General features: G+C 40.3%; 2 protein-coding genes across 2 annotated transcripts; both read left to right on the top strand.

Moving 5' to 3' along the window:
- The first annotated feature begins 1,526 nt into the window (after positions 1–1,526).
- On the top strand, positions 1,527–2,005 carry LOC119555121 (vicilin-like seed storage protein At2g18540). Its single transcript, XM_037866345.1, has 2 exons — positions 1,527–1,556; positions 1,616–2,005. Exons 1-2 carry the CDS (start codon positions 1,527–1,529, stop codon positions 2,003–2,005), a joined length of 420 nt encoding a protein of 139 aa, XP_037722273.1.
- A 15,652-nt stretch (positions 2,006–17,657) lies between these two features.
- Positions 17,658–19,345, top strand: LOC119552645 (ruvB-like helicase 2). The gene has a single exon (XM_037862341.1). The coding sequence runs from the start codon at positions 17,815–17,817 to the stop codon at positions 19,258–19,260; it is 1,446 nt and encodes a 481-aa protein (XP_037718269.1). The 5' UTR covers positions 17,658–17,814; the 3' UTR covers positions 19,261–19,345.
- Positions 19,346–19,361: the final 16 nt, after the last annotated feature.

Raw genomic sequence — 19,361 nt, 5'->3', positions numbered from 1 at the left:
TTTGGTCTATTTATTATAAATTATAAATTTATTAGGAATTCGTTGATTTTCTTAACAGCTCCAACAAATCAGATTGGAATTTTGCCTGGCTGTCTGCCATCATCGACAATATTTCTGTCTGCGCTCTCTGCTCCTCCAGTCTTTCTCGAGCTATCTCCACAAGCTCCGACTTATGGTTCACCTTTGCGCGCTTAGCAGGGGGCGCAGTGCTGCCTGAGCGTTGACTGCCGCTGCAGGTAGAGGCTTCCCTGTCATCTGGGTCCAAGAGCTCCACAAAGTATTCCCTAGTATCTGCAATAAATACATTTTTTTAGATAATTTTAAACCAAAAATATAAGTGTGGGGACATACTCTCGTTCTCCAAGGTGTTCTGCTCCATGTTGTGGATGCGGTATGCGCCTAAAAACGAGTGGACCAACTCATAATGCTGCCACGAGGAGCGCCACCGCTTGGCCCCATTTAATTTTTTTCCTGCCTGCAAGGAAAAGTATAGTTGAGGGGATGGTAGATGGTGGATGGATCTGTGTGGGAAGACCCTATTAGACCCGTTTGTACCCTTTTAAGTATTTATAACACTTTCCTCGCATACTTTTCTTTGACTGTATCCAATTCTTAAGCCACAATTTTGGGAGGGAGATGCGCCTTCAAATGGTTTTTTCTTAAGATAAATAATGTACGTTTTGGTGCAACAAGTCCCAAGTCTTGCCAAGATATGTCCTTCTATGCAAGAAAATTTCCGCATTTCCTTAAAAAAGAGCATAGCAATACATATTTCTGAGCCGTTGGGAAGCTCCTTGGTCCTGCACCAACAACAATTTCCATATACATTTCCTTCTCAAAAAAATCCCGAAACGCCATGTACAAAAATAACTTAAGATAGTAAAAAAAATAATGTGCGTCAAATTAGCGTCGGCCTGTTAGCAACGAAAACGGGAACGGTGGAATATGGAACATGGGGGCTCTTTTTATTTTTAAATATCCTCGCTATTTGGGGACCAAATCGAAAAATCTAAAATGCTAAATTGTTAAGAAAGAAAAGATCTATCGATCTAGGTAGGTTTGGGACACATCCGCATTTGAAAAATCGTGTCCCCACAATTTTGTTAACTGCTCCCCTCACAGAGGTTGTGCCAATATGCACGATAAACCAAGCTATTAAGGGTTAATTCAAGCTCCTTGTCTGAAAGTTTCATCAAAATCAAACCCACAGTTTTCGAGAAAATAGCCTAACAGTGACGCAACCTCGGATTTTCTCCATACAAAAAAGGGGGCCAAAAATGAAATTACCTACTGCTCCACTCCTAGAGGTTGTGCCAACATGCACGGTATATGGGTAGATAGGGGATAATCTAAGGAGTCAGCCAGTGGTTTGGTAGAATTTAACATTTTATTGATTTTAGAAAAATATAAAAATTCCCTAGTAGCTATTGTGGAGTTGCCATACTGCCGAATAGAGTCCCCGTTACTTTGAATGAGAAGCTCGTGCAGAGAAGTAAAGTGAAAGGAAAACGGGAAGTACATAAAAGATGGCACGCCAAATTTCTATGATAAAATGCGTAAGTTTATTTTTGATTTTACTTATTAATTATATTAACAATAAAAATTTATTTTTCAGACAATCACCAATTTTTATCTGGGGGATTCCCAGAAGGAGCGCTCCGCCGACAGAGAGGAGTCGGCAAGTCGGCGCCGACGTCGTCCTGAAGACCAGGAGCGGGATGGCGAAGAGTTGCCACGTCGGCGGGAGCAGGAGCGCTCCGCCGATGGAGGGGAGCCGGCAAGTCGGCGCCGACGTGGTCCTGGAGACCAGGAGCGGGATGGCGAGGAGTTGCAATGTCGGCGGCAGCAGGAGCGCTCAGCCGATGGAGGGGAGCCGGCAAGTCGGCGCCGACGTCGTCCTGGTGACGAGGATCGGAATGGCGATGGCGAGGAGTCACAACGCCGGCGCCGACGACGCAATCGCCAATCCGCTGGCTCGATTTCGATGAATTATACATTAAAATAATCAGGAAATAAATACCAATTAGGGGGTGCATACATATCACAATGACCCATTTTTCGCTGCAGCGAGTTGTAGTGTCTTTTTCCCGTCTCTTTCCCACACATGAATTTCTTATGGAGGAAAGTCACTGAAGCGGAATTCGGTCGGTGATGCGAAAACCCATCTGTGTTTGCTTATGCCAATCAGCTGTTCGCTTCAGCGATTCTCTATGCTAACAAGAACTGCTGCTACAATTTTAAGCGGCTGTGTGCAGAGGGTATAAGGTGTCTTGACTTGTCTTAGGCCTAGTATTCAACCCACCAAAAAGTCGTCCAATACCAAAAAACTTTATATAAAAAAACGTCACAAAAGTTTTGCAATATTTGAATCTTACCTATGGAGCCCTTTTAAATTGTTCGAACTCACAGAGATAATGCGAGAGCGAGATGACCAGCCGTTTGCAATTGAATTCAATAAATGTCGTCTGATATAAGCTTACTTAGAACCCGAATTTCCGATGAAAGTCAAGTACCAAATGACGCAATTCACCTTTTCTCAAGCAATCACGACACAGATCGGTACAACAGGGAGAAGCTCAACTCGGTTCCCACTGATCAGTTTAACTCGGAGGCTATAGATTCAGTTAAATCTGCACAACTTAGCTTAGAGAAGAGCAACAGATGCCTGGAACAAGCTAGGGCATTAAAAACATCTGAAACACAAGGTTTGTGTATCTCACTGATTTTAAAAACCACTGCAAAATATATGATTACGGTCAATGTAGATACATCAGATGGTCTCGTTAATGGAGCCACAGGTGTTCTTAGGGAGATAGGCTTCAGTACGTCCAACACTTCGAATATTTTTTGGATACAATTTTTAGATGAAAGCATAGGAGTTAGACCACGATCAAAGTGCATTCACCATTAAGAGCCTTCATGGACCCCAGTTGTTAAAATTATTAAGAGAGCTGCACTGTATGGTATGTAGCCTGTAGCAGAGCCACAAGTGCACCAGGTCTCTTTATCATTGGATCGTTCCTCCCTCCAAGATCCGCTCAGGACTCAGCTTTAGAATCATCTAATGCTCTCGTATTCATTCGAAGCGAACTTTTTGAGAATGTTAGTCTTTGTTCAAGTGGTCGCTTTTTTGCTAATTCTACAAATTTAGGCTCTCCAGTGTTCGAGTTTGCCATCTTTAAGTACCGTTTTTTGGGGATTATTGTTGTATATCAAAGTCCGACCTGTACGTTGACAAAGTTTGAAACAGAGTTTAAGGATTTATTTCAGCGGCACACGCTTTTAAATAGTAATTGTTTGGTGTTTAGTGTTTGGAGATTTTCACTTATGCCTTCACTCCATCTCTGGCTGCTGTAGGAGAATTTTCGATTTTTTAGCAGATGCAAAAGGTTTTAGTTCATTGCTAGATTTGGATTCATCTACAATCTGACTTGGTGTTTTCAAATATTTTCGATAATAGCGCAACAACGCGCACATTTGAGACCACGTATGTATAGCTACCACAGTGATATATTAGTTAGCATATGGGAAGCAGACTAAGTAGTGTAAATATGTATATACTTAAATATTATATTATTAACATATATTCCAAAAATTTAGTAATAGAATTTAAATGATTTATTTATTAACAAAAAAATAAAAGAGCAAAAACAAAACAAATTATTAGTATATTTAAGGTAATATTATAATTTATTAAAAAAAAAAAATATTAACTAATACTAAGGTAAAATATATATTTCTAAAAAATCATAAACGATTAATTAGTAAGCGTACTGCTAAGAATTTAATTGTTTTTTACATTTCTTATTAAAAAAACAAAAACTAAAAAAAATATTTTGTCAATAAATTAAATTTACTTTATAAAAAGATAATAGGTATTTGTGTAGCGAATTGTTGAAAAAAAAACCAAAAACAAAACGTATAAGTAGGCTGTAGTAACGAAAAATAAGTAATACATGTTTTAATTTATTTGGTATCGTACATAATTATGCCTACCGTATGGAACGAATAAACACAATTTTTGGGGAACATGGAGTTTTCAAAATTGTTCAAAGTTAGGCATCTCAAGTCGACTCGTAGGTCCCCAAATTGTATTTAGGTTTGAGAAACCCCGTTGCAAAGCAATGGCCTCGTGGTGTTCCCTGGGTACCGATTTTAACATAATAATCGGGGCTAATTCGAGCGGCGAAAAACATACATGAAGGCATATTTATTTAAGTTTGTTATTTGAGTTACGGGTATCTAATCGTCGTCTATAGTGTTCTCTCTTGTTATTATTATTATTTTGAATCAACATCATTATTATGCGATTATTATGCTTATTAATTATAACAATGTTATTTTATTAATAATGAGTTTGTTATTATTATTGTTATTCTTGTTATTATGGATATCATTGTTAGTATTGATATTATTATTTTGAACCAATGTAAAATTGATATCATTAGGAAATGTTATTACTATGCCCTTTTTAATATTATGAAAAATATATAATTATTATTATTAATGAAGATTGTTATTATTCGAGCGTACATTCTAACACTTTAATATTTTTTGCATTTTTTTGTCCGCCGTATACATTAACATTTTTGAGGTGTCGCACACATACTTTGACAATTTTCGCCTACGAAGACTGCATCTGGGCCAAAAGTTATTTCTTCTTTCGGCCAGCTATATATGACGGAAGAAAGGTGGCGCAAGCCAAACGACTCCTTGGCCAAGTGGAAAGAGATATATGGCGTCAAGTCGGCGAAGCATTTGAGGATAACGTTGGTGCATCCGCCCTTACACGCCCTTACACTACTCCAGAACAACTAATAAAAAAATTTTTATTAATGTTGTTAAACACAATGCAATTGTTGAATCTAAATTGGTTATAGAACCAACGGAATGTAACAACCCTGACGAAAAGTTGGAGAACGAAATGACCTAAGAAACTTTTTGGGCTACGCAACTTAATAAAAATTAAACAAAGATAATTTCCTAAGTATACTAAAACTCTGTCCTCAATGGACGAAAGAAAATCCAAAAATGAGCAGATCAGACGAAAAATTTGATTCCTTTAGAGCTATCCCACGACAGACCCACTCGCGTTGGAAAAGCAAAATGATCGTTTTGTCGTCGAGGCCCAAAACGATAAGGGTCTATCGATTTTCCTAAATTTCGACTATCGATGTGCGGCCAACGTTGCCACCCTTCTTGGAGCTGCTACTAAGCCTGCCACTTCTAAGAGGTGAGTATGGTACCATTTGATATATTTTCTTATAGCAGTAACATTTTTTGTTATAAAAGAGCTTCAAATAACAGAGCTATATAGAACGGTTTTCTAAGAAAATTATTAGTTATCAGTTCCCAAAAATCCTCAATTTAAACCTTTTCAAAAACGAAAACCATTTTCAAACTAAAACTTCATCGTGTTTACAGATATTTTTTACGAAATCAAAGTTCACCCATAAAATTCTAAATAGGCCTGTCTCACAGTTGGTGCACTTCATAAAGTTGTCAACCGAAATTATTGACTGACTAAAATTAAAATAGTCAATTTATCAAAATGATCCGAGATTTCACAAAAACTTTTAAGTGTAAAGTCGAAATCATACGAATAGGGACTATAAGCAATGTGTTTCATAGCACAACGTTGACTTGGAGCCTAGGCATACTTATCATAATAATTAAATAATTTTGCTGAGAGTTACCCAGTAATCACGAAAAAATAAAAGAAAATTGGTAAGTGTAATAAATCTTAAAATGCTTATAACTATTTTTCTACTTTTAAGTACGCACTGTAAACCCATTCTACGTGATCTATACATAAGATTCATGGCTAAGAATCAAAATTCTGCAACAACCACCGCAGCTTGTATTTCAACATCTAAAAGTACTTATTGAACCGATAAATCAGCATTTGGGGATCACCCGACTTAGTAAGCCCGCGTTCGTATACTATATCTAATTAAAAATTTGGAACTTTTTTATACGGGCAATATCCCTTGAGGCCCATTCATATTTCACTTACATGTCCCTAACATAATTGTAGGTAAGGGCACAGAGAATAAACATAACAAGAAAGAAAGCTGACTTCGGCACGCCGATGCTTCTATACCCTTGCAGGTCGTTCCCGTGGGAGCATTTGCTGGGTTCTGAGCCGTTAGGAAGCTCCTTGGGCCTGCACCAGCAACAATTTCCTTATATATTTCCTTCTCAAAAAAATCTCAAACGCCAAGTACAAAAATCACCTAAGATCGTAAAAAAATACTGAATAAAACACTGGAATACTGAATCGATTTGCGTGTGCATTTGCATTTTTCGCTGCAGCGAGTTGAAGTGTCTTTTTCCCGTCTCTTTCCCACACGTGAATTTCTTATGGAGGAAAGTCACTAAAGCGGAATTCGGTCAGTGATGCGAAAACCCATCTGTGTTTGCTTATGCCAATCAGCTGTTCGCTTCAGCGATTCTCTATGCTAAAGCCTAGTACTCAGGTCGGCTAAGAGTTTCACTTCACCCGCAATGCATGTAGCATGGTCTTACTGTCAAGCGGCTGGGTTTGTTGCCAAACGGAAAACAAATTCATTGGAAAAATTTAAAAAGGAGAAGTCTGCTGGTAAACAAAGAAAGTAAAATATAAATAAATGGAATGTTCAACGAATGTTTTTATGTAATTAGTAGTTTAAAGCTTCCTTAACGTCCCACGAATGCTTCGCCATCTTTCCCGCGCCACCGCAGTCCAGCTCCGAGTCCCAATGGGCATATTGGACCTTGAGGAAGTGGGAGCCGGATGGGAACGGAGTTGATCCGCTGATGCTGCAGGAAGTCGCCCAGCATCCTGGCCATGGCTTCTTCAACTGTTCCTTAGCGGGCGCCCTATTTTCCTCCTCCCTATAGAAGCCACCGCGTCCTCCAGCTCCGCTTAAGCTGCCAAGTAGCTGGTGGTTACGGTGTACGGAGTCCTAATGAAGAGGACTTCGGAGATCATATTACTGGTGGCTCTGCTAAAAAGATCCTTGTATTAGTACAACGCAACCAAATTATTTTGGCCAGATCTTACTTTCTTTGCGAGGACACGCTCGGGAGGATGTCCATGTAGAGAGCGAAGTCCCAATCGGCATATTCCTTCCCACTGGGATTTATAGAGGATCTCCTCCAGCACGTCAACTATTCTGCAGATTTGCCCCTGTTGTCGTATTGCTTCCTGTCGGTCAAGTCCCACAATAATGGGCAACAGTTTGGATTAGGCGTCCTTTTTCATCTGCACTGACCTCCTTTAACCGTTTTTGGGGTTTTTCTTCCATTAAAATTTTTTAAATTCCCCACCGCTTCTGCACGAACACCGCCAAAGATTAAATTTCTTATTCTTTGGGCCGCGGGTAACGGCGTTCATCGAAAATTCACTCCCGAAATCTGGTATTTTTCTGGTATTTCCTTAGCTCATCTGAGTACCGCGCTGGAAAACAGACCCGACGAAAAGGTTTAGCCGCCTGTTTGCCTCTCGCTCACTCCCATGGTTAGCTCGCGGTTTTCGTCGATGTGAGTACTAGGCTTAACAAGAATTGCTGCTACAATTTTAAGCGGCTGTGTGCAGAGGGTATAAGGTGCAAAAAATGTTGTCTTGACTTGTCTTAGGCCTAGTATTCAACCCACCAAAAAGTCGTTCAATACCAAAAACTTTATATAAAAACAAGGAAGAACGCTATAGTCGAGTACCCCGACTATCAGATACCCGTTACTCAGCTAAAGGGACCCAATGGAAATGGAGATATGCAAGCAGCAAAGCAATATTGAAATGCGCCACCTACCGGCGGTAGACAGATTTAAGCGTTATGGGCGTGGCACATTTTTTTGAATCAATCGATAGGTATTGACGAGACAAATACATTTCAGTTAAAATTTTGTATCTAGCATGAAAATTGTGGGCGCCACAGGTTTGGGCGGTTTGTGGGCGTTAGAGTGGGCGTGGCATATTCGCGTAACAAACATGCGCTGCGCTCAAGCCTACGGAATCTAAATCTGAGATCCCAATTCTCTATCTTTGACAGTTTCCGAGATATCCACATTCATATTTACGATTTTTTGAAGTTTGTGGGCGGTTTGTGGGTTGTAAAGTAGGCGTGGCAAACTTTTTTTGTGTCATTCGATAGGTATTGATGAGAACAACACATTTCAGTTAAAATTTTTATTCTAGCATCAAAACTATAGGAGCCACAGTTTTGGGCGGTTTGTGGGCGTTAGAGTGGGCGTGGCACTCTACTGAAGCAAACTTGCGCTGCGTGAGAAGCTCAGGAATCTGCACGCCAAATTTCAATGTCCTAGCTTCTGTAAACTTATCGGTTTTTATTTAAAAATTTTAAATTTGGTTGCGCTTTTTGTTCTTGATCGGCTTCGCTTATTAGTAGTGTGCCCGTTCATTATTATTTACAATATCTCTTAAAACTAAATCGACTAATACTAGATTGCACTAAATATACTAAATAACATTATGCACTGGAATTACACAGCTTACATTCGGCCAATCCTGACTCTAGATCGACCTCGATCTTTACATATTTACTAACTACATAGTCAACTATAAGAATTAACGGTTTTCGTACACGTTTGCACCCAAGGTTTAAGTCTGGCGGCTTCAAGAATGCCCTTGTAAGGAAGCTGGGTGAGCTGGCACTCTTCTATGTCGGTGACTTCATATCTATCATTCGGGAATACACGGTTGATTTTATAAGGACCACGATATTTCGGCGAGAATTTCTTACAAGATCCTGGAGTAACATCAACATTTCGGATAGCTACAAAATCGTTAACCTTATAACGGGGGGGTGCCTTATGTTTCAATGCATATCGAAACTCATTTTGCTCTTGTGACCGTTTAATATTTTCACTAGCTTTTATCCTTTCGGAGGTAACATCACGCGGGTTAGAAAGGCTAAACTTCTCCTCAAGATACTCGGATAATTCGTCTACAATGGTTGCTACCAAAAAGCAAAATACTAGGAGTCTTTCCGGTGCTCTTCTGAACGGAATTATTGATTGCAATCGGATTGATTCAACGGTTCGGATAATTTACCTAACATCGGGGTTAACACTCGGTTTATGCGTTCTACCTGACCATTCGCCTGGGTGGCAGCGGTAGCAACTTTAATGTGCTCTATATTTCGCTCACTTAGGAAACTAGAAAACTCAAATGATGTAAAACAAGTGCCACGATCCGAAATAATTCGTCGTGGTCGGCTTAATACTCAACATATTTCAAAAGACTGGAATTAACTTCTTTGGTACTGGTAGAATTAACCGGGTACAATTTCACGAACTTGGTAAAAGCATCGATAGCAACTAACAGGTGTTTTCTTTTCGAATTGATGCACGGCAACGGACCCAAATGGTCAATGTGAACGGTATCAAACGGAATTGGGGCTTTCGGAATGCTATGAAGGGTACGGTCATGGACACTTTTAGGTACTGAATGCAGAATACACGGCAAACAATTGCGGATAAAGGATTCAACTTTGCGGAAACCAATACTTATCTTTCAGGTCATCAACACACTTATCAACACCAAGATGACCCAACTTTTCATGACATAATGTGATCAACTGTTCTTGTATTTGAGTTGGAGCATACAAACATAACCTTCCGGCATCATTCTTTCTATAAACTATTCCATCAATAAGTTCAAAACAACCAACGGCTTCTCTTTCTAATTTATCACGGAGTTTGACAATTTCCGGATCTCTAATCTGCTCGGTCTGTAAGAGTAAATCTATATCCCCAGGGGTAGCTCCAACTACATTTACTACGGTATCCATATTTACATCGCACGGAAGAGACGGTTTATACGCTTCACACAGATTTACGGAACTTTCGGGAATAGCTTCGCGAGACGACCAACGAGAATGAAGGGACTTACAATTCAGAGGTTCAGGGTAATCACGAATGGCCTTTAGGTGTGTCTCGTTTGGAAGAATACCATTCGTACAGACATTGTATCCTAAATAATCAATGCGGTTCTTTAGGAATACACTTTTCTTCTAATTAATTTCAAGACGGTTTTCATTAAGACGGTCTAGTAATTTGGAAAGTAAAACAAGATGTTCTTCTACCGTACAAGTCGCCAGGATGATGTCATCCATATAAACATAAACCTGACGATTACGTATCATTTCATGGAGTACGTTGGAAATAAATCGTTGAAAAACGGCAGGGCCATTTTTTAGGCCGAAAGGCATACGCAAGTATTCATAGTGTCCGTCAGGTGTTATAAATGCGGTGTATTTCACGGACTCGGGGTCCATACCGATTTGGTGGAATCCACTCTTTAAATCTACAACTGAAAAAACCTTTTTACTTTCGAGATATTCTAAGCAATCTTCGATCAATGGGGACGGAAAGTTACCTCTAATTGTTAATTTATTTAACGCTCGGTAATCGATGCACATGCGGATTTCTCCATTCTTTTTCTTGACAAGGACTATGGGAGATGCATAAGGGGACTGACTAGGTCTAATAATATTACTGGCTAACAACTCGGCAACTGTTTTATTAACAACGTCTCTCTCTAAGTATGATAATCTTCTCGGTGCACTATGAAACGGTGTAGAATCAGTTAATCGTATGCTCATTAAACATTTAGGTGACCCGTACGCGCTAGTTATATTATCCGAGTAATGCTTTATGATACTACTACATTTCTCAGCTGAAGAAACACCAAAATCGCGGCCTATATCTACGTTATCAAGGTCAATAGACATAGCTCCACAAATGCTTTTCATATCAGAAAGCCAATCGGCGAGAGAATCATCAGGAACCAAGGGTGCATTCGGGTTTACAGAATCAATACTTAGTTTAAAGGGTTGCGTTTTATCTAAAATTAATCTATTATTTATATCGCTTAGCAAGGATGCACAGAATGATTCATTAACGAAAGCAATACGATTATTTATTGAAATTAAATTTGATTCATTTCTTTCATGATTTCTTTTCACAAAAAGTTTAATATTGAGTAATTTAAGGGCGTCTCTGCCAAGGAGAAGCGCTGTAGGTAAGATGAGATCGGGAATAACGTATACTTCTAAATCGTGATACTTTTTCTCGAACAAAATTGAACAGGGTACTTTTCCGTACGTGGGTATTGATGTGCCACCAATTCCGCGAAAGGGACTTTTCTTTAGCTGATGATCTTCATTTAAATATGGATAGTATGACTTTCCCAAAAAGCTTATTGGGCTTCCGGTATCTAACAAAGCGAAAACATCTTTAATATCGGTGCATCCTGCTAAACTACTTAATCTTAAACTTACTACCTGAATAAACGGCTTTTCATCCATGGATTCTTCAGCTTCTGGCAAGGTAAAGCCCACGGTGCGCTTGGGACACTGACGGTGCATATGGCCCACTTCGAAACAGATGAAGCATCCGTTGCCGGTCTTTTCGGCTTCTTGCAATCTTTGGCGGTGTGCCCCATTTGTCGGCAGTTGTAGCATCTAGTGTCTTTCGGAATTACGGCTCCTGGGCGAGGGATCATGGTGACGGCTTTACGAATGGACTCCAGACGTACAGACTGGAATCGCATTAACTTTTGAAGTAGCTCATCCAACGTGATACAATAGTAGAGTGGAGCAGCGCGTCCACTGTGGTCCTCTAGTCCATCGACGATGTACTTCACGACGTCTACTTCATCAAAGTTGCCTTGCTGGGCGATATTGCGCATTGTGATGAAATACTGCATCAAGGTCTCGGACTTCCCAATTGTGCGTTTTTGCAGTTGTTTCGAAATTTCCTGGTTTGACATTCTGTTTCCAAAAACTTGGGTGAGCGTGGCGCTCATTTCTGGCCAGGAAGACACCTTTTCGTGCAGCATGTATTGCCTAGCTGATCCTCGGAGAAGACGGGTGCCAATAGATAGGCATTGTCTAACGCTTAGTTTATGAACCTCGGCAGCTTTTTCCAATTCACGGATCCAAACCTGGACCGACAGGTTGTCGTCTCCTGAAAACTCCGGGATCATGGCCTCCACATCCTTCAGATCGACTTGATGTATGGAAGCATTCGGTGTAGTCATGCCTTCCAATTCGGCGACTATCAATTTGAGTTCGGCTAGCTTCTTTCTAGCGGTGTACAGATCCATCATCTGATTGATTTCCGACGTTTCGCGAGCCATTGAGCGAATGTTCTGCTCAATCGGTTCTTGCCTCGACATGTTCATAACGGTTTGCTGCGAACTTCCAGAAGGTTCCAATAACGGCGCCACAGCGTCGGCCATTTGCAATTTCTCACGGTCTTCGATCATCGTTAGCATGAGGCTTGCAAGCTTCGGTGTGCTCGGGGAATCCTGCTCCTCATCTTGACCCTGGATCTCTGTGTCCTCGGCGTCCTCGATGTTAGCCTCCAGATCCCTTGCACGGTTTAACGCAGCACGGAGTTGGTAAATTGTTGCATCAGCCTCGAACATGATGCCCTTCTCGGAAAGGAGCTCCAGCAGTTCGTCTTTGGACATCTTAACAACCTCACTGTATGATAACATTGCGCAACATTTGGGCAAACCCCACACCTGATTTGTAAACTTATCGGTTTTTATTTAAAAATTTTAAATTTGGTTGCGCTTTTTGTTCTTCTTGATCGGCGTCGCTTATTAGTAGTGTGCCCGTTCATTATTATTTACAATATCTCTTAAAACTAAATCGATTAATACTAGATTGCACTAAATATACTAAATAACATTATGCACTGGAATTACACAGCTTACACTTCTATAGTTTCCGAGATCTCAGCGTTCATCCGGACGGACAGACAGACGGACAGACGGACATGGCTAGATCGACTCGGCAAATGATCCTGATCAAGAATATATCTACTTTATGGGGTCGGAAACGCTTCCTTCTGCCTGTTACATACTTTCCGACGAATCTAGTATACCCTTTTACTCTACGAGTAACGGGTATAAAAACGTCACAAAAATTTTGCAATATTTGAATCTTACCTATTGAGCCCTTTTAAGTTGTTCGAACTCACAGAGATAATGAAAGAGCGAGATGACCAGCCGTTTGCAATTGAATTCAATATATGTCGTCTGATATAAGCTTACTTAGAACCCGAATTTCCGATGAAAGTCAAGTACCAAATGACGCAATTCACCTTTTCTCAAGCAATCACGACACAGATCGGTACAACAGGGAGAAGCTCTACTCGGTTCCCACTGATCAGTTTAACTCGGAAGCTATAGACTCAATTAAATCTGCACAACTTAGCTTAGAGAAGGGGAACAGATGCCTGGAACAAGCCAGGGCATTAAAAACATCTGAAACACAAGGTTTGTGTATCTCACTGATTTTAAAAACCACCGCAAAATATATGATTACGGTCAATGTAGATACATCAGATGGTCTCGTTAATGGAGCCACAGGTGTTCTTAGGGAGATAGGCTTCAGTACGTCCAACACTTCGAATATTTTTTGGATACAATTTTTAGATGAAAGCATAGGAGTTAGACCACGATCAAAGTGCATTCACCATTAAGAGCCTTCATGGACCCCAGTTGTTAAAATTATTAAGAGCTTTCAGATTAATTCTGGCCAGGCCACTGCCATTGAGCGAAAGCAGTTTTCAGTGGTACCTGCAGAAGGCATTACTATTCACAAAAGTTAAGGAGCTACGTACAGCAAAGTGGTGGTTCACACTAGTCCACAGCATGCAGAGAGCTGCACTGTATGGTATGTAGCCTGTAGCAGAGCCACAAGTGCACCAGGTCTCTTTATCATTGGATCGTTCCTCCCTCCAAGATCCGCTCAGGACTCAGCTTTAGAATCATCTAATGCTCTCGTATTCATTCGAAGCGAACTTTTTGAGAATGTTAGTCTTTGTTCAAGTGGTCGCTTTTTTGCTAAATCTACAAATTTAGGCTCTCTAGTGTTCGAGTTTGCCATCTTTAAGTACCGTTCTTTGGGGATTATTGTTGTATATCAAAGTCCGACCTGTACGTTGACAAAGTTTGAAACAGAGTTTAAGGATTTATTTCAGCGGCACACGTTTTTAAATAGTAATTGTTTAGTGTTTAGTGTTTGGAGATTTTCACTTATGCCTTCACTCCATCTCTGGCTGCTGTAGGAGATTTTTCGATTTTTTAGCAGATGCAAAAGGTTTTAGTTCATTGCTAGATTTGGATTCGTCTACAATCAATTGAAATATGCATATTGACTGGGTGTTTTCAAATATTTTCGATAATAGCGCAACAACGCGCACATTTGAGACCACGTATGTATAGCTACCACAGTGGTATATTAGTTAGCATATGGGAAGCAGACTAAGTAGTGTAAATATGTATATACTTAAATATTATATTATTAACATATATTCAAAAAAAAATAAAACAAAAAAAATGTAGTAATAAAATTTATATGATTTATTTATTAAGAAAAAAAATAAAAAAGCAAAAACAAAACAAATTATTAGTATATTTAAGGTAATATTATAATTTATTAAAAAATATTATCTAATACTAAGGTAAAATATATATTTCTAAAAAAACATAAACAATTAAGTAGTTAGCGTACTGCTAAGAATTTAATTGAGTTTTTTACATTTCTTAATAAAAAAAAAAAACCCAAAAAAAATATTTTGTCAATAAATTAAATTTATTTTATAAAAACATAATAGGTATTTGTGTAGCGAATTGTTAAAAAAAAAACCAAAAACAAAACGTATAAGTAGGATGTAGTAACGAAAAATAAGTAATACATGTTTTAATTTATTTGGTACAAACAAAATTTTTGGGGAACATGGAGTTTTCAAAATTGTTCAAAGTTAGACATCTCAAGTCGACTCGTAGGTCCCCAAATTGTATTTAGGTTTGAGAAACCCCGTTGCAAAGCAATGGCCTCGTGGTGTTCCCTGGGTACCGATTTTAACATAATAATCGGGGCTAATTCGAGCGGCGAAAAACATACATGAAGGCATATTTATTTAAGTTTGTTATTTGAGTTACGGGTATCTAATCGTCGTCTATAGTGTTCTCTCTTGTTATTATTATTATTTTGAATCAACATCATTATTATGCGATTATTATGCTTATTAATTATAACAATGTTATTTTGTTATTAATGAGTTTGTTGTTATTATTGTTATTCTTGTTATTATGGATATCATTGTTAGTATTGATATTATTATTTTGAACCAATGTAAAATTGATATCATTAGGAAATGTTATTACTATGCCCTTTTTAATATTATGAAAAATATATAATTATTATTATTAATGAAGATTGTTATTATTCGAGCGTACATTCTAACACTTTAATATTTTTTGCATTTTTTTGTCCGCCGTATACATTAACATTTTTGAGGTGTCGCACACATACTTTGACAATTTTCGCCTACGAAGACTGCATCTGGGCCAAAAGTTATTTCTTCTTTCGGCCAGCTATATGTGACGGAAGAAAGGTGGCGCAAGCCAAACGACTCCTTGGCCAAGTGGAAAGAGATATATGGCGTCAAGTCGGCGAAGCATTTGAGGATAACGTTGGTGCATCCGCCCTTACACGCCCTTACACTACTCCAGAACTAATAAAAAAATTTTTATTAATGTTGTTAAACACAATGCAATTGTTGAATCTAAATTGGTTATAGAACCAACGGAATGTAACAACCCTGACGAAAAGTTGGAGAACGAAATGACCTAAGAAACTTTTTGGGCTACGCAACTTAATAAAAATTAAACAAAGATAATTTCCTAAGTATACTAAAACTCTGTCCTCAATGGACGAAAGAAAATCCAAAAATGAGCAGATCAGACGAAAAATTTGATTCCTTTAGAGCTATCCCACGACAGACCCACTCGCGTTGGAAAAGCAAAATGATCGTTTTGTCGACGAAGCCCGAAAACGACAAGGGTCTATCGATTTTCCTAAATTTCGACTATCGATGTGCGGCCAACGTTGCCACCCTTCTTGGAGCTGCTACTGAGTCTGCCACTTCTAAGAGGTGAGTATGGCATTTGATATATTTTCTTATAGCAGTAACATTTTGTGCTATAAAAGAGCTTCAAATAACAGAGCTATATAGAACGGTTTTCTAAGAAACTTATTTGTTATCAGTTCCAAAAAATCCTCAGTTTAAACCTTTTCAAAAACGAAATCCATTTTCAAACTAAAACTTCATCGTGTTTACAGATATTTTTTACGAAATCAAAGATCATCCATAGAGTAGAAAACTATATACAGGCACCATAAGCTCTGCGGAAATTGATGTATTTTGTAATCAAGCGTTAATATGGTTTTGTTTGTTTTCCAAATTTCCTGATTGTTTGGTACTTTGTGGATAAGATCTTGCGTTATTTTTTACTTTTAAAATTCGAAATAAGTCTTTTAAAGTAAAAGTCACAAATAGCTCTAAGTTACGGTCACTGTCTCACAGTGCTCCCTTTCATAAAGTTCTCAAGTTGGCAACCTAAATTATTGACTGATTAAAATTAAAAAAGTCAAATGATCAAAATGATCACAGATTCCCAAAAACTTGTAAGTGTAAAATCGAACTCATACGAATAGGCACTATAAGCGATGTGTTCCATAGCACAACGTTGACTTGGAGCCTAGGCATACTTTTCATAAAATACAAGGGAGAACGCTATAGGCGAGTACCTCGACTATCAGATACCCGTTACTCAGCTTAAGGGACTAAAGGGAAATGGAGATATGCAAGCAGCAAAGCGAGATTTAAATGCGCCACCTACCGGCGGAAGACAGATTTAAGCGTTATGGGCGTTAGAGTGGGCATGTCAAAATTGTTTTTGGGTCAATCGATAGGTATTGACGAGACCAATGCAGTTCAGTTGAAATATTGTATCTAGCATGCAAATTGTGGGCGCCACAGGCTTGGGCGGTTCGTGAGCGTTAGAGTGGGCGTGGCACTCTACTGAAATAAACTTGCGCTGCGTAATTAGCTCAGGAATCTGCACGCCAAATCTCAATAGCCTAGCTCTCATAGTTTCCGAGATCTCAGCGTTCATCCGGACGGACAGACAGACGGACAGACGGACATGGCTAGATCGACTCGGCTAGTGCTCCTGATCAAGAATATATATACTTTATGGGGTCGGAAACGCTTCCTTCTGCCTGTTACATACTTTCCGACGAATCTAGTACACCCTTTTACTACGAGTAACGGGTATAATAACAGAAAATTGGTAAGTGTAATACATTTGGGCACAGAGAATAAATATAACTAGAAAGAAAGCTAACTTTGGCACGCCGAAGTTTCTATACCCTTGCTGGTCGTTCCCGTGAAAGCATTGTATGTACAGAGCTTTCCGATTTTTAGAAAATTTAAAACTTATTACATTGAGTTAAAGATAATGTTTCATTTTAATTTACTACAGTATATGTTTACCGAAAAACAAAAAACACCTAAGTTATTACTTCTTTAAATTTTTCTTTTAAATTTATATGTTTTTATTCCTATGGGAGCTATAGCCTTTCAAAGCCTTTCGCACACGACAAAAATAGAAGTGATGCATCCATTTTTTTTAAATGTTTTTGGTTTGTTTCATTATACGTATATTGTTGTGTTTTGCCATCCTAACATTTATAGCTACATCTAGCTAGCCTTTCACAAGCTGCCAGCACCGACAGCATGTGCGTCGCTTGCCAGTGCTGTCAAAGACGAATCAGACCTTCCGATATCGATAACAGTCATCGAAACACATGAGCAGGCCCGGCGTTTTCCTATCCGAATTTTGTGCCTAGCAACTTATTTGAGCTCCATAAACAACTAGTGAGTCGCCCGGAAAATTGGAAAACAGTAGAACTTGTAACAAGTAATATTTTGCAAAAGCACAAAATGGCCGAGACCGAGAAAATCGAGGTACGCGACGTGACTCGCATCGAGCGCATTGGCGCCCATTCGCACATTCGCGGTTTGGGACTGGACGATGTTCTGGAGGCTCGCTTGGTTTCCCAGGGAATGGTGGGCCAGAAGGACGCCCGTCGCGCCGCCGGAGTGGTGGTGCAAATGGTGCGCGAGGGCAAGATCGCCGGTCGATGCATCCTGCTGGCGGGAGAGCCCAGCACCGGCAAAACGGCCATCGCTGTGGGAATGGCCCAGGCTCTGGGCACCGAAACCCCATTCACCAGTATGTCCGGATCGGAGATCTACTCCCTCGAGATGAGCAAGACCGAGGCTCTGTCACAGGCGCTGCGCAAAAGTATTGGCGTTCGCATCAAGGAGGAGACCGAGATTATCGAGGGCGAGGTGGTGGAAATCCAAATCGAGCGCCCCGCCACCGGAACTGGACAGAAGGTGGGCAAGGTAACCCTGAAGACCACCGAGATGGAGACCAACTACGATCTGGGCAACAAGATCATCGAGTGCTTCATGAAGGAGAAGATCCAGGCAGGCGATGTGATTACCATCGATAAGGCCTCAGGCAAGGTGAACAGATTGGGACGCAGCTTCACTAGAGCCAGGGACTACGACGCCACCGGCGCTCAGACCAGATTCGTCCAGTGCCCCGAGGGGGAGCTTCAGAAACGCAAGGAGGTGGTGCACACTGTCACCCTGCACGAGATCGATGTGATCAACAGTCGCACGCACGGATTCCTGGCTCTGTTCTCCGGCGATACCGGTGAAATCAAGCAGGAGGTGCGCGACCAAATCAACAACAAGGTGCTCGAGTGGCGTGAAGAGGGCAAGGCCGAGATAAACCCGGGTGTTCTCTTTATAGACGAGGTGCACATGCTGGACATTGAGTGCTTCTCCTATTTGAATCGCGCTTTGGAATCTGACATGGCCCCGGTTGTGGTTATGGCCACCAATCGCGGCATCACGCGCATCAGGGGCACCAACTACCGCAGCCCCCATGGCATCCCCATTGATCTACTTGATCGCATGATCATCATTCGCACAGTTTCTTATTTGGAGAAGGAGGTCAAGGAGATCCTGAAGATCCGCTGCGAGGAGGAGGACTGCATCATGCACCCGGATGCCCTCACCATACTCACGCGCATTGCCACAGATACGAGCCTGCGCTATGCCATTCAACTTATCACCACAGCTAATTTGGTTTGTCGTCGTCGCAAGGCCACCGAAGTCAATACCGAGGATGTGAAGAAGGTGTACTCGCTGTTCCTGGACGAGAATCGTTCGAGCAAGATCCTGAAGGAGTACCAGGACGACTACATGTTCAGCGAGATCACAGAGGAGCTGGAAAAAGAACCTGCTTCTGGAGGCGGAGCAAAGCGTCGTGTGGAGGGCGGCGGAGGCGATGCCCAGCCCATGGAGCATTAGAGCCCAGATCACCCCGAGCAACCTCCCAGTACATTCTCATGACTATTTTATGATCAATAAATAAGTTTCCTTGTATCTACGATTATTCAAATGCCTTTGAT

Source organism: Drosophila subpulchrella, chromosome 3L (genome assembly GCF_014743375.2).
Source record: "Drosophila subpulchrella strain 33 F10 #4 breed RU33 chromosome 3L, RU_Dsub_v1.1 Primary Assembly, whole genome shotgun sequence".
NCBI classification, from domain to species: domain Eukaryota; kingdom Metazoa; phylum Arthropoda; class Insecta; order Diptera; family Drosophilidae; genus Drosophila; species Drosophila subpulchrella.
The sequence above is the reverse complement of the archived record's forward strand: the minus strand, read 5'-3'. Positions and strand labels throughout refer to the sequence as shown.

Excerpts from the sequence above, each read along its gene's own strand:
- LOC119555121 (XM_037866345.1), top strand. The coding sequence starts at position 1,527 with ATGGCACGCCAAATTTCTATGATAAAATGC. Across the intron at positions 1,557-1,615 it reads AAATTTCTATGATAAAATGC|ACAATCACCAATTTTTATCT; the intron begins GTAAGTTTATTT and ends TTTATTTTTCAG.
- LOC119552645 (XM_037862341.1), top strand. The coding sequence starts at position 17,815 with ATGGCCGAGACCGAGAAAATCGAGGTACGCGACGTGACTCGCATCGAG.